This window comes from Pavona decussata, unplaced genomic scaffold, assembly GCF_977016875.1.
Source record: "Pavona decussata unplaced genomic scaffold, jaPavDecu1.1 SCAFFOLD_67, whole genome shotgun sequence".
Lineage (NCBI taxonomy): Eukaryota > Metazoa > Cnidaria > Anthozoa > Scleractinia > Agariciidae > Pavona > Pavona decussata.
The window spans coordinates 1059369-1074599 of record NW_028145486.1 but is presented as its reverse complement, the minus strand read 5'-3'; the positions used below and the strand labels follow the sequence as shown (position 1 = coordinate 1074599).

The following is a 15231-nucleotide window of genomic DNA, read 5'->3' as shown; positions in this document are numbered from 1 at the left end:
GCCTTCTATTATTTCAGTTCTATTTTCGAACAGCTTTTACCGGCCAAAGTGGAAAAATAGAAATTACATTGAAATTTAAGTTTCTAATAAGTTTATCAAAGGAAAAAATGCATAGTGACTAAGGAGTTGCACTGACGCGAAAGGGGCCTTAAACGGGCCCGGTATCGTTGTGTTATCCTATCAGTTTCCAACTGAGACTGATAACACAAAGGCCCGTTTACATGAAAGTTTTTTATTACAGAATTAAACGTGAGGAAAGATGGCATATGAACTGCCTTCATCCTCGATGAAAACACTTGTTTTTGTTCTCAGCTGCATGGATCACATGCAGCACTAAGTAAAGGTGTAAGCAAAGGAAAAGCAAAACACTATTTACGCTGATCAAATTATTTTTTCGTCAAATCCATTGAGGAACAGTATTTGGTAATGTGCTCTTTAGAAATTTCATCTCTGATGCGGGATGAAGTCGTTTCGCGCGAGGTGACTTCGTCCTGGGATCTCGAGATGAAACCGCTTATGTAAGAGATATTTTATCTTGTGACGACACTCATTCTCTGCTTTTATTTAAACGAGCCCTTATGTTTTATATTACAATGTAGAATTTAAGATGATGTAGTTGAAATCAGCATCAAAAAGTCGTCCTTGTAGCTTAGTGTAAAAGCTTTTGTGTAAAAGTTGAAGTTTCAATTTAGTTTGATTAAAGAGAGTGGAAATCGTTGTTATAAACTATTGTATTTTTTCTATCAATCAGTTTCGAACTTCCAGGCTCTAATCCAAGATATTTTTAATCTCAAATAATTTGTTATTAAATAAAGTAATATTTTAAGCATCCGAAGTGCAGATTCTTGTGTTTTAATGAGTTAAGCCCACCCCGGTATTAATATGCAGAAACGGATTGCTTGCTTTCTCTCTAGGAGACCGACAACGAATAGACGATGTTTTTTAACAAATCGGTCATCTCAGAAGTTGTTTGAAAGCAGAATAGATATTGCTTGGATGTAAAAGTTGTTTAATTTTGTCATCGTCTTAATCCGGACAAATAGACAGACAGTCATCCCACAATTCATCATATTTTTATTGTCTATGAATTAACCGGTTTGACATGTTCCCAGTAACGGGTTTCAATGTGCTATATCATTTCATAAAAAAGATGAAAAAGGAACTTATGTAGACCCAGCTCTAAGCACTCAAAGTTTCCAATAATAGGGCTAAAATATACACCAATAGATTATATCACTGTACTGAGGAAACGTCCGGAGGTTTTCTTAGTTCCCTGAGATAAGTTCCTTTTATAATCATCCGATCGAATGCTAACCAGGATAGTCTCCATTAATTTCAGTTTCGGCATTACGATAATAATGATGTATAAATAAGGACATGTAGTTTTTTGTTTCCCAGGCAAGTAAAAGTCGAAAACTTTTATCATTTGTAAGGGATCTTTGATAGTTCACCGTAGGTTTTCGACTGTTCTTTCGAAGACAAATAAAGTTATTTCTCAAGATATATCGGTATGTTTACGACAATTTCCGGAGGACTAAGGGTGTGTTCCTTTGGAATGATCCAGATCAGGATCAATGATCCAAGATCACTCGGATCATGAAGCACCAAAGGAACCGACGAGTCCACTCTGGGTAAGGAGTCCTCGGTTCTTTTGATGCACCATGATCCGAGTCATCTTGGATCATTGATCCTGATCTGGATCATCCCAAAGGAACACACCCTTTTATTCATATGATTACACCAACTTTTAACTGCCTGGTTTATACCACAAATGGGACATGCAATTTAGCAATACATGAGAACGGATCAGTTAGGAAGGCATTACTTGATCTCTTTCAGAAACTAAATTTCCATAAAGTACGTTTTTGGGGAGCATTTGACCTACGAGCTTATTTGCATTCTTGTTAGAAATAAATACGCGTGCAGTTTTTAGGACTTAAAATATACATATTTCGCGGACTAAAAGAAAATAAATCGAAATACGTGTATACAAATTAGATAGTCCTACAATTCCATCAGGTCGCATCATTTACGACTCACACTCTGCACAGGACAAACGTACATCCAACCATTTTGCGTAAAACCTGTAACATGCATGTACCTCGCAACATTTCAGTTACCAAGATTTTATAGTTATCCTGCGTAACAATGGTATGACAAGCTCGGTTCAGTGGAGAGCTGATTTATGCCGGATTAGAAGTTAAGCGACGTGTTTCTTCCTCTTTTTCATTTAAACCTCTTTTTACTGAAAAAGTTAAGTTTCACTTTGGATCATACAAAACAGACAAATAACAACTGAAACCAATTCCAAAATGGAGAATAGTTTCGGATCATGATCTGAATCGAGCTTTGAGCAACTGGGCTCTTGACACTGGAATAAGTGTTGTTTCTAAATTCAAGTACAAACTTTATGTTATTACCTATATATGCAACAACTAATTGAATTGCAAACAAGTCAAAAAGTTGCTAAGCATAACTCTCTAAACTTTGTTCCCTGCGAATCATTTCAACAATAACCTGTCTTGACATCGGTACTCTGAGTAGATCTGCCACCATTTCTATCTCGTCCACAAAATCCTCCAAATAGGTGCTATCAGCGAATCTCATTAATCGTGGAAACTGGCTTTGTGTCATGTAACTTGTGCATAACTTCCACTGATAATAGGTGTAGTGCTTCTCTTTTGCTGGAGGCGTTATCTGTGGGGGAGGTGGTATGTAAGGAGGGAGGAGACCCAAACGGGATTTGAAAAAGTAAACGATAAACTTCACTATTTCATATTCACTTTGTTGAAAGCGTTCGTCCGACTGCGCCTCTTGAAATCCGATTGTGATAATCGCTAGAATAATGTTCAATATGAAGAACACGTTTGCGCAAGTGAACGTGTAAGTAAAGAGGGGTCCCACTTGAGCCGCCACAGCAGTGCCTGGTGACAACAACCTGAAGGTAAATTTTCCCAGCAGCATGGAAATCATGTTGTAAAATGTCCCAATGAACGTGCTAAAAGGCTCAGCTGTTGTCTTCAGCATGGAATAGGACCAGTACGTGAAGCACAACATGCTCACAAGAAACACAAAACCGAACCCGCAAATGTCCGATCGGATTCTGTCAAGCGTCGCGTAGAATATCATAAAGTTCTTGTTAAACTTAAGAAACTTCATAAACTGAAGACTGGGGATCAGAAAAATTAAGCACGAAATATAAGCTATGTATTCATCGTATAAAGCTACCGTAATAAAGCCATAAAAAGTGTTTGGGCTTTCGCGGATCGCTTCAATAGCGTTATTCAAATGCGTCCAGCGAATAGCATACAGGGCAATGATCACGAGTGAAAATAGAATTAATAAAAGATCTGTATAGTTCCAAAACGATTTAAAATAAATCCAACGATCTCGGTAGATTTGGTGTCCTGCTCTGCTGATTAGCTGTACCACAAAGACCACAAAGATCACCTCGCAAACTAGAAACATGAGTTGAAACGTTGTGTAATAGCGATACAAGCGGAAGGAATACATATCAAAACGGGGTAACGCTGCACCGTATGACGTGATTTCTATGGAAAATATCAACGCGGCCAGCATGTTGACGTTTGCGTTGTAGGCTGAAAATTCCAGAAACACGACGCGTGTGAGATGATCGACCCATCTATGGGTTCTTAGTGAGTTTAGCATCTTCAACGATGTTTGCCTCTCACTGGTTAAGTAAGCGATGTACCCTCCCCCATGAAAGGTATGCCTTCGTCCCCATGCGGTATACTCAGTTTTAGATTCCTCTCCGTTCATATATTTCCACGGTGACTGATATGTCTCTTTTTCGTGTGAAGGCTCTTCTTCTTTCCATCCTTGGTGGTAATTTGCCTTATCTTCGTTGTTATGGGTTAGAAACACTTGGTGGCACTCAGATATCACCTCTTTTGGAACATCTGGAAACTCACAGCTCACTGAAATAGAAAACGTTTTCGAATTTATAATTAAAATGTGAGCCGCGTAGCTTAGTTTAGTAAATCATCAACCCATAAAATTAATTGACCGCTGCTTCAGTTCGGATGGAAGAGAACAGATAAAATGATCGTCATATGTGAATTGCGGTTGGAGTATTTCCTTGCAATGATGTTAGCATTTCATCATTGCAAAGGTTAGCCTAAAAACAATTGGATAGTTCCTTTGGAGTCTCAAAACTTTCGATGCCAATTTCTTCCTGACGTTTAGACCTGGGGAGAAAATGATCTAAATTTGTTTATCATCCTTTGCGGAAGGATCGCAGAGTAATTTTTTTTTATTCTCGATCTTATAGGTAGGTCGATCTTAGCAAGGAGGTTAGGTTTTCTCGGGTTTACACAAGTGTCACCAAAACTCACAACGGAAATATACCAAGACTGACTTTGTGCCTTAAGCCCAAGTAATTGCCTCAGCCAGCAGAACTTCAGTTCAACTCCCAAACGAAGCTCGACAAAAATGTAACAGAAAAATGTAGAACATAACGTAAAACCTAACCAAATGTAAAAATAAATGGTTATCCATGGTTATCTATGAAAAAAAATTAGATACGTTTGTGACAAGTTTTTGACGACCTCCGTATGTGACAATGCAACTTTGTGACATCTTTTTGGCAGCTTTCTAATGGCTTCCCTTCCAGCTGGTCAATAAGATTAATTTTAAGAACTATGGCAGACGGAGTGATTAAATTGCATGTTCTCGTTGCGACTGAATAAAGACAACTCCGCCTTCTACATCCTATTTAACGAACCTTAGGCTTGAGGCTGAACTGGATAGCTTGGGCGCGTCCCAATCAGCTTCACGCTGACGTCACGTTCGGTTGCGTCGCAAAGACGACTGGGACGGGACTGCTCCTTCCTGTTCTTACATTTGATTGGTCGACGTCTGACAGACCGGAAGCCAACAGAAATCAGAAGATGCCAAAAGGCGTTACAAACTAACTGAAAACTTCGTCTGATTTTAGTGTTAATACGTGGACGTTTCGACTAAGATTTTGAGAGAACGGGCACTTGAACCCGAAGGAAATTGGCTTCATGATTGAGAAAAGGGGTATCCTTCTGACAGAAATTTGGGCAAAGAACGTTCATTTTGTCTGTTAGTTTGATCGTATTAAGACAAGCAAACGGCGGGTTTATTATGAGTCCAGACGATGAACCATCGCCAGTTAATAAAATCGCTTTGACTCAGTCAAACCTTGACACATACGAAATAAACGTTCTTTGCCCAAGCTCTTCTCAGACACATGGCACGTTCTTGGTACATAAAGCGACCATTGACTTACGTCCTGGTTGTATTCTTTGTTGTCGAAGAATTGCAGTTCCAAGGAGATAGGTGTAGCCGTCGGTAAGGAACTGACGTTTGCCCTCGTTGGGCGTTTTATCGAGAGGATCAAACAAGAGGATTGGGATCGTGTCATTCATAAGCCATTTCCAAAAGGTGTCGGTATTTTTTACCTGAAAGTGAAGATAGCCTAAATCATCAAATTGCCTGGTTTATTGAAAAGGAACACAGAATACGTAAAGGCTTAAAAGGGAAAGCTGTCAAGGAGTTCTTGGATGACCGTTGGCTTGACTTCACGAAGATTGTGTCAAATCTGCTCCATCTGTTACTTCTTCTAAACAACAACTGAAGTCTTCTTCTTACCTGCGTTTTTTGAAAGCGTTTGACTCAGATAATGTAAGATTATACAAATTGACCTGCCCAAAGTACCGTCGGGCCGATTATATGTTGTCATGCACCTGCTAGAAATTGTACACGTTTATTAAATTTGTTTGTATATTTCTCTTATTTCTGAAGTCCATTCTTTCAATTTTGTTGTACTTTAAATTGTGTGAATCAAGGGTGTATGTAAGGAATGGGTTAGGGTTAGGACTAGGCAAGCTCGGTGAGGGTGAGGTGTGAAACCGGGTAGGGGACTTTGTGTCCTGTTGTTTTCGCAACTGCCCAAGAGTTGGGCGAATCTGTAATTAAATAAATAAGTAAATAAGAAAGTGGTTCTGGAGATTTGGATGAACACAATTGTTATAGTGAAAAGAAAACAACGAAGAATGTAAAAACAAGAATGAAGGTGAATTATTGCAAAAGATCTAGAATTCCTTAGATGTTTGTATGTTACCATTTTATCGGTTACTTCGACAAAATGACGAAACCAGATAAATATAATTGTCAGTAATCCTGATATCGCAGCAAAAAATCTGCGCACAAAAAAAAAATGGGGACAGTAAGTATTGATGTGTACTGTAAATTAAAGCTAAAATTACCTGAAGAAAGCTTTTGGTGATGTTAAAAGAATTCTCCATGCCAACTCTCGTAGGATAAGATGAAGCGTCTCTATTACCAAGGGAGATTAACATCAACAGAATTAGAAATAGCACATCAAACGCCAGCATCTTTAGGACATCTTCCAACTCTCTATCTCGCCCTGCCATTTCCTGAGCTTTTTGGATGTCTTCTTGAGTTGGGGGCCTAGGAACTAGCTCTCCTTCCTCCTCGTCCACCACTTCATCAGCATAATATGTGAGCTGCTGGTCTTCATTGACCCAAACCTTGCTTGAAAGCTCATTTATCAAATCGTCTTCTTTGGCCGGTCTTTGGCGCCATTTGGCAAAATACACTGCGTGCAGAAATATGTAAAGCGTTTCCAAAACGAACACCTGGCAAATAACAGAGAGAACAAATGTCATAATCCAGGTAGTTGCTATGGAAACAGACCATTGGACTCCAATTGCTATAGTAACGACGGTGCAAATGAATGGAAGAATGTAGCACTGGGCTTGTGTAATCTGCAGCACAATATGGGGAAGTTTGGGCGTCCCACTTTGCCGCTTTTTAATGCTATCCTCATCAGTGGGTTGGTGCGGAAACGGAAGTTGTTTCCATAGCTTTGGAATTTTATCTGGGTTAGTGACAGCTGCAGTCCAAGAGATCGACTCTGGGTAATATTTGATTGTTTCATCCTCTTTTTTTTCATCAGGGGATGTACGTATTTCTTCTTCTACTCTTCCAACCTCCAAATTTAGATCACCTTCATCTAAAACAATTACGTGATTGTTGTGAATTGTTCTTCGGTCTTCCAATCCATAATCCGTTCCTTCAAACTCATTACTCTCATTGTCTAGAATATGAATAAGTTCTTCTTTTTCTGGCAAATCTCCAAGAAGATCAATTAAATCCCCAATATTCTGTGATTTCTTCGGAAATTGATTTTTCTCGTTGCCTTCCATAGATGTTAGATCAGGATATGTGAGACGCCCAATAGAGATGTTAATTGCATCATCAGAGACACTATGACACATGTTATCACGCTCCATTGAACTAAAGTCAGTAAGGCATCCCCTGCAGTTGTTCATTGTATCCTCTGAGATATCGTCCGACACATTTACTCCTTCCATTGATTCTATATAAGTAACATGTCCATAGTCGTCATTACCTTTATCATCCGAGTCATCATCCGTCCCATGTCTGCCTTCCACTGATGTTAGATCCCTTACAGGCCCATTGGAGTTGTTAACTGTGGCATCCAAAACATCATCTGACACATTTCCATTGAGTTGGTCTGCATCTTCATTTTCGATTCCCATCTCCTCAGATTTTTCTACACCACGTGTGGTGTAATCAGAGCTTTTGTTGTCGTTCTGGACATTCAAAGAGCAATCATTTTCATCCATTTCCACATTTTCGTCCACAAACACAATAGCATTTAGCTTTTGAAAATAGTCTTGTACGTGTTCATGTACATTCAGGCTCTCGTTGGCATCTAATGTTCTGTTTCTTTGTGAATTTACGAAGACACCTTCTAACAAAAGACGAACAATGAAAGCAATTCCACTGCAAATGACGGCTCTGTAGATATCACCAAGTCTCAGTTTCCATGGTCCCAGTGTTACGGACGCATTGGAAAACATACTTTGTGTTGTTTCTACCAGGATTGTCGCAATAAGTGTCATTATTCCAGCTACTGCTAAACAGCAAGACATTTTGTCGAATTTACAAAACGTTTTCTTCCTGTTTGAGAACAAGGGGGAGAACCACAGATGCTTGTTGTTTACGTTATCATTAAGTTTAGCATCAAATAGAGTCATTTTTCCCAAATATGTCTTTCTTTGTAAAGGTTTCAACTTGCATTCAACTTCCTTCGAGCCTGTGCTCACATCAAGCCAGCGGTTTGCCTCAAAATACCACGTGATGTCTGTGTTAAGGTGACAAATGACGACGCTCTCCAAGTACCACGGGGGTTCTGGACCAGAAATATCATGCCATATGTGTATTTCCTTTATCTGGCCCAATGAACGACTCAATGTGACCAAGAACGAACTGATGGAAGAAGGTTGAAACATCGGCCGATCAGGGTCACGCAGAATGATTGGTTTTGACTTATGATGGTTTCCATAGATACGGCAAAACACATTTGCAGTGGTTCCACTGTGTCGACCGGCTCCTGTGTAGAACATGAGCATATACTGCTGTGGAGAGCGATGAATAGATTGCTGTGGTATAACTGTTACACCAGACTGTATGATAATAAACAAGAAAAAAACTGGCGTTAGCTTCTGTGTGTAAAATTGCAATCTTTATAGGTTTTGAAACGAAAGAGATCCTCACAGTTGTAAATAAGATATTTTGAAACATGACGGAAGCATTGGAATAATAGACATGTTCGATAGAGGTACAGAGCTCTCACCAGCTGAGCTATCGATGCAACTGGGAGACGGTAGCATGAAGATTAAAATCTTTTATTTTGGAGGTCTGCAGAAATGAAAAATGGCCTCGTAGCAACGCATGCGCACTACCACAGGTAACAAATTGACGGTGGTCTATAATTGGTTGTCACTCAAGTTATGACAAACACTCCAGTAGTTAAAGTGATTGAATAGGCGATAGATTTAGGGCGCTAGAGCGGTTTTCAATTGAGTGTCAAAAGTATTCGCGTTTTCTTGGTTTTGCTTTACTACGTTCTATGATTGGTCAGCAAAATTTCCGATACTTTATCAACCAATGAGATGCCAAACCAAAAACAGTCGTGACTTGGACTTCCCGCGCTTGACGCCGATCACATGCATTTACTTCGAATATTCTGATTGGTCCATTTCGCTGTTTACGTCTATTGTGATTGGGTAATTACTTTGGAGTTGGTTCCACAACACTCAGTTGAAAACCGCTCTAATTACATATCGAGGCTCTGCTGTCAATGAACAAGCCAAAAACCAAAACACAAAATTAATGAAGCAAACCAAAACAAACAGAAACAATATTGAGTGGCACTGCTGAACAAAAGACAACCCAAGGACAGTCACTGGAGGAGAACCGTCAATATTTATTTTCCTGATTGAAGAATCCAAACAAACTGCAGACCAATTAATTAAATTCATTTGTTAATTTTCTCACCATATCCTTTTGTTTGCTTTCTTTTCTTCTCACGTAGACAGTCCCTGCAAGTAGGATTGTCATGACTCCAACCACGACACCAAGGAACGCTATGGTCATAACAATGTCTGTCTCAGCTTGAAATTCCTCTGGAAGGAGAGCGGACGTCAAATTTGTTGAAGAATTCATCGCAACGTAGCCCAGGGGTGGAGCTGCCAGATCTGACAAAATGATTAAAAATAAATAATAAATACTGCAACATTTTTAAAACGACATGGCCTCATGAACTCGACAAGGAACACAACGCCGATTTAGATTTGGCTGTTAAAGTTCATCGTCGAACCTGAGTAAAATGATGTTTGTAACATGAAACTTTATTTATTCAAGTTGCCATCAGCAACATTTTACTGAAATAAATGCGTATTTATTTTCTCCCTTATCATGAACGATTTTTCTTTCTTTTTTTTCTTTTTTTATTTTATATTAGTACGATATACCGACCAGAAGGGACGGTTATCTTGCAGAACAACATTTCGGAAGAATTTCCCAACGTTGCCCTCCAATCGAACGCCAAAGTATTTCGTGTTTCGCAACGTACTTTGCAATTTTAGAAAAGCGTATTGCACAGTACACCGAATTTTATTAAGATGCTGGTCGCATTTATTCCACTTGAGAAAAGTAGTACTCAAACTGGCCTGGAAGCGTCTTTGTAGAGGACGTTACAAATATTTTAAACATTTTTTCGCTCGGAGATACTCCCAAGGTGTCATTGACAAACACCAAAATTGGTGTGAAACACCTGGTACTGATTATGTTTATAACAAAACTTTATTTATTCAAGTTACCATCAGCAACATTTCACTGATATAAATGTGTATTTATTTTCTCCCTTATCATGAACGATTTTTCTTATTTTAGTACGATATACCGACCAGGAGGGACGGTTATCTTGCCGAACAACCTTTTGGAAGAATTCCCAAACGTTGCCCTCCAACTGAACGCCAAAGTATTTCGTGTTTCGCAACGTACTTTGCAATTTTAGAAAGGCCTATTACACAGTACACCGAATTTTATTAAGGTGCTGGTCGCATTTATTCCACTTGAGAAAAGTAGTACTCCAACTTGCCTAGTCTTCGTAGCGAACGTTATAAATATTGCAAACATTTTTTCGCTCGGAGATACTCCCAAGGTGTTATTGACAAACACCAAATTTGGTGTGAAATACCTGATACAAACAAAGAATTGAATAGCTGGCCTCGCTATAAAATTATTACTTGCGGGAAGATAATTCAATTGCTTTGCGATTTATTTTATTGCCCGCAAGTTATATCGTTATGAGCATGTCACTGATCTGTTCACAGTCGGTATTTTTTGGCATCGCTCGCCGCACAATAAAATGAAGTAAATTATATACTTCACTTCAGCAGTTTAGTTTGGTAATGACGCAAATAAGTCAGATCTATACTCCTAATCTGCACTGACGACTTCCCGCCGGGTTCAGATTAAATTGCATTATGCTTGCATTTTACGTAAAAGAGAAAGTTCCTTGGAAAAACTAATTGTACATTCAAATATGAAAATATCACTCGCCTTTGTTTCTCAACTGCTAATAAAAACGGTGGTCGTGAAAATAGCGAAAACAGGAAACCTTATGAACAACCGGATCTGTTTAGTAAAAAGGAAAAATGCAGAAAGCCTTTGAAGAATTAAGCTAGCATCCATAATCAGTGAAAAAGAACTTTTGCAGGAGAAAAAGATTTTCCAAGTGGACCATAAGAAAAATTATACTGAAAAGTGTCAGTAAATTTAAGTTGCTGAAATTGTGTAGAAACATTTTCCGACAGCAATCTTTGGCAACTGCATTTTTTCGCATTTGTATTATATACTTATATCATAGGCACATTTCATAGTGCTTTCTTATAAAATAGGTTGTACTGAAATGAGATATCATTTTACCTGACTGAAACAAAAATCTTTCATAAACTAAGAATAAATGACGTGGATTTGAAAGAGAGTGCATGGTCTGAAAACTGATAATCCATTATAAAACTCCATTCCGGCGAGATCCAAGGAAAAAAGGTTTATAACAGGCAAACAACGTATCTGGTATGGTACGGCAATTATATTTATCTCGCTCAAAAAAGTTATTGCGAGGTCACTAGTAGCAGCACATCTCGCTGCCACTAATTTTATGCATATTCTTATTGCGCGATCGATTGTGGATCGAGGAAGTAAACAATTTCCAAAGCGCACGTTTGGGCGTTTATCAAACTGTTTTTGAATGAAATTCTTGAATTACCAATCCTCTTTCATCGCTAGTTTCAAATAAAATTTTTCCAAAGTTCATGTTAAAAGCAGTTTTCTTTTCGTTTTAACGAATACCTGGCTTTAACTGTAAACGGCAAGATTGTTTTCATTAAAAATCAATTTGACACCTGATGGAAAAGAAATAATTTTACAAATCGATGGTTTATCCATGCCATAAAATATTTTCGGTAAAAAAATGCACGCATTCATACAATTAGTAGACCCTCTAACGTAACTGAAGGCATGAAACCTTTCTGTGGAAAAAGCGATGTAAATACAATTTAATTTACAAGGGTAATTTATAAAAATAAAACATTTGATTCCGAAAGCGAGTGAAATTAATCTTACCTTTGTCTTCTACAAAAGTTAAGTATGGGTCTTGAGATGAACAGAAATGTCTGTGTGTTATTCTTCGGTCGCTACAGGACCTAAATCCTGGCAACGGTGGCAGTAACTTCCCAACACCGGCAGCTCCGTGGAAAGTGGAAACACAAGCCAAATTGGCAGGATGTCCAATTAAATACTTGGCATAAAAAATGTTTCTATTAATGACACGTCGGGGGAAGCCGAACTACTGACATGTTTTACCTAAAAACAATTCATTTTTGAAATTGCAGCGGGTTTTGTTTGTTTGCGCTAAGCACGGAACATTTATATCTTGGCAGAACCTGCAAGTGAAAACTTTTTGTTTTTTGATAATGCTTTGAAAAATAAATTATTTGCAAAATTTTAACCACACGGTATTAAAAACCGACGTTTAGCGTGATTTCATCCTGGCAGAAGTCATTTCATTGGCAATATTTAACCTACATTTCGCCAACAACTGAGAAGTATTGAAACTAAATGCAACCTTGCCAAATGTTTTGTCAATGGCAATGTAAAGCTTTCATAAAATAAAACCGAGCGTGGTCCTGTTCCATGTTATATACTGGCGCCATTAACTTCCTGTTATACTTTAGCTGGTACTGTTTTGTTTCATAAAATATTCAAGGTTTCACAGCGCGTGGGTAACCATGAAATTGTGGTAACTTTGGAATGTCAACAGTATGTCTTAAATAAAAATGAGTGATAACGATTTCTTGAAAAAAAATTTCAAAACTTCTTCCATTAAAATTTCGCCAGCAAATTACCCCCGTTTCAATGACAGTGTACTGATTGGAGATAACTACTTTTTTAACTATTTTTCAGAGGTAATTTAGCAATTATAATTAAAAGAAGCCTTAACACACAAAACAATGACATTTTTTCCCAAATTGAGATTGATTATCTCTTAGGAATGCGTGGTTACCCCCATTCCTTTGTAGATTCCAATAGCCCTTGCTAAGATCTGCTTTCTCGCATAGTCATAAACCGCATTAAAATACCTGTGTATTGACAGGCATCGTCCGCAGGAAAACCACGTTTCTTGAACCATTCCAATATGCGCAGAACATATGCGCAGTAACAAAAGGGACACTGTCCTTAATTGGCAAAACAATCGCTCCGTCCCTGATTTATACAATTTGACGTTAAATTTTCGAAATTTAATGCATGTGGCTCTGAACCCTTCCTTACAATTTGTTTTTTTAAACTTTCCAAAAAGGTGTATCACAGGTTCACCGAGCTCGTTTGTTGCTAAAGTAACCTCTTATGTCAAGAAAATGTCCATGACTTGATGTTTGAAATTGTGGTATCACAGATAAAGAGTGGTAATATTAATCCGTCAAAGTGTGAGCGCTAAGAAACTACTGTAAACTATTGTAAGTCACCTTAGTTTCTGCCAATTCCGTTCTTGTACAAACTTCGCTGAACAAATTGGAATAATGGAGAAGTTCCAGTATCAAGAGTGATGTTTTTCTTGGCGTTGTCATCGTGGTTACTTAAGATCCCTATTAAATAATGCACGTGAAACCTTTTCTAAACTGAGACCACTTAGATGTGAATATGAGCCTCTCTTGAAAATATTTATTAAAGGAAATGACGTGTGCTGATGCCATGAAGGCCCGGTGCTTTTCGTCTTGTCGTCTCTCTCTCGCAGCTTCTGCGACGCGGCTGTTTGGGGAAATTGAGTGACCAAGAGGGAAAGGAATAACAAAGAGGATGATAGCGATAAGTGAGAGGGAAGAAGGGAACAGTGAAGAGAGAACACCATTTAACGTGGAAAGTGACATTCTCAAAAATCAATTATAGGTTCTTACCAGCTTCGTTATCAGACCTCATGGCGCTTAACGAGCGAGATGAGCTTATTCGAAGTTTGGGACCGAACTCGATAACTGGCGTGTCAACGGGTTACGTCACACTTGACCGCGCGTAAAGAACAATTACAGCCCGCCCTGGCTGGAGTGATTTCCCCCCCCCCCCTCCCCCGGGGGGATGCTTCCAACCACAACAATCACTTGCAGGGGACAGGGCTGCTTTCTAACGTTTAAATCCATGGACATTTTAACTGTGACCTTTTCAATGAATGCTATTGGCAAGGCACATGTCTGTAGCACTGTTTTTCGTGTCGTAAAAACTTAGTTCATACTTATGGATAGAATCCCGGTTACAAGTGCGATCATCAAAATTAAAGCTATCGTACTTTCCTCTAGTTTATTTTGCCGCAAAAGCTGATTATAACTACTCAAACTTTACCCTGGTCCCAGAAGTTTTCTCTCTTCTCAAACAGAATTGAGTCTAGAAGTGGCGAGAGAAGAAAGCCTCTGGTAACTATCGCACCAAATCTCAGTTTCATGCAGAGACAACTGTCAAACTTATCATATTTGTAAATAAAGAAGTGACCAATGGTAGACAAGTTATCACGCGATCAGCCGTAAATTTTGTCCAGTAGGTAAACCTGCGCTCCGCAGCTCCTTGGGGTCGCTTCGCGACTCAATTCTGTTTTTAGGAGAACTGAGGAGAAAGAAAACCTTAGGGGCAAGAATACTCAATCTTTGCATAATTAAAGCCACCGCGAGTAGTACTTTCCTGTAGTGCTGTGTGCTGTTACGTTTACAGTGGAACCTCGATGTAACGAAGTGCCAAGGAACAAGGGAAATTGGTTCGTTATATCAAGGTTCTGTTCCATACATTTTAAAAGGCCGGGCTGGAGAATATCGTTCGTTATAACGAGGACTTCTTTATACAGAGGTTCGTTAAATCGAGGTTACACTGTATTATGCTGAACAAGGTGGTTCTATACTTTCCCGCGATACTAGTTGCGACAGTTTCAAGTTGGGTTTTTGCTTTCGAGTCTGTTGATGAAACCCTACGTCCTTTCGTGTTGATTTGCCCATTCTCGGTGTCAAGAGCTTTTCTACCACCCACCGTTTGGAATTAACGTGTTGAAATAACTAAAATGTAAAGTATCTTAATACAGAACAACTTGAGATAATAAAAAAAATTCTTTACTTCGCTCAATCTGAGCCATACATTCATCGCTACCAATGTTCAATGAGTTAATTTAGAGCTTAAAACCAATAAGATTTCAATTACTTTGGTACTCGATTTTAGTGTATCACCATTTTAACACTATTTTTTTTTTTAACTTTCCGGAACTTTATAAAAGGAGTTACACCGTACGAGTCATAACAAATCAAAACAGAAAAA

General features: G+C 38.7%; 1 protein-coding gene across 1 annotated transcript; it reads right to left on the bottom strand.

Moving 5' to 3' along the window:
• Positions 1–1868: 1868 nt before the first annotated feature.
• Positions 1869–12136, bottom strand: LOC146477956 (polycystin-1-like protein 2). The gene is made up of 5 exons (XM_085112691.1): positions 12013–12136; positions 9379–9578; positions 6255–8504; positions 5276–5447; positions 1869–3938 (listed from the first exon to the last, which is right to left on the bottom strand). The coding sequence occupies exons 2-5, from the start codon at positions 9544–9546 to the stop codon at positions 2467–2469; spliced, it is 4062 nt and encodes a 1353-aa protein (XP_084968817.1). The 5' UTR covers positions 9547–9578; positions 12013–12136; the 3' UTR covers positions 1869–2466.
• Between the last annotated feature and the right edge of the window lie 3095 nt (positions 12137–15231).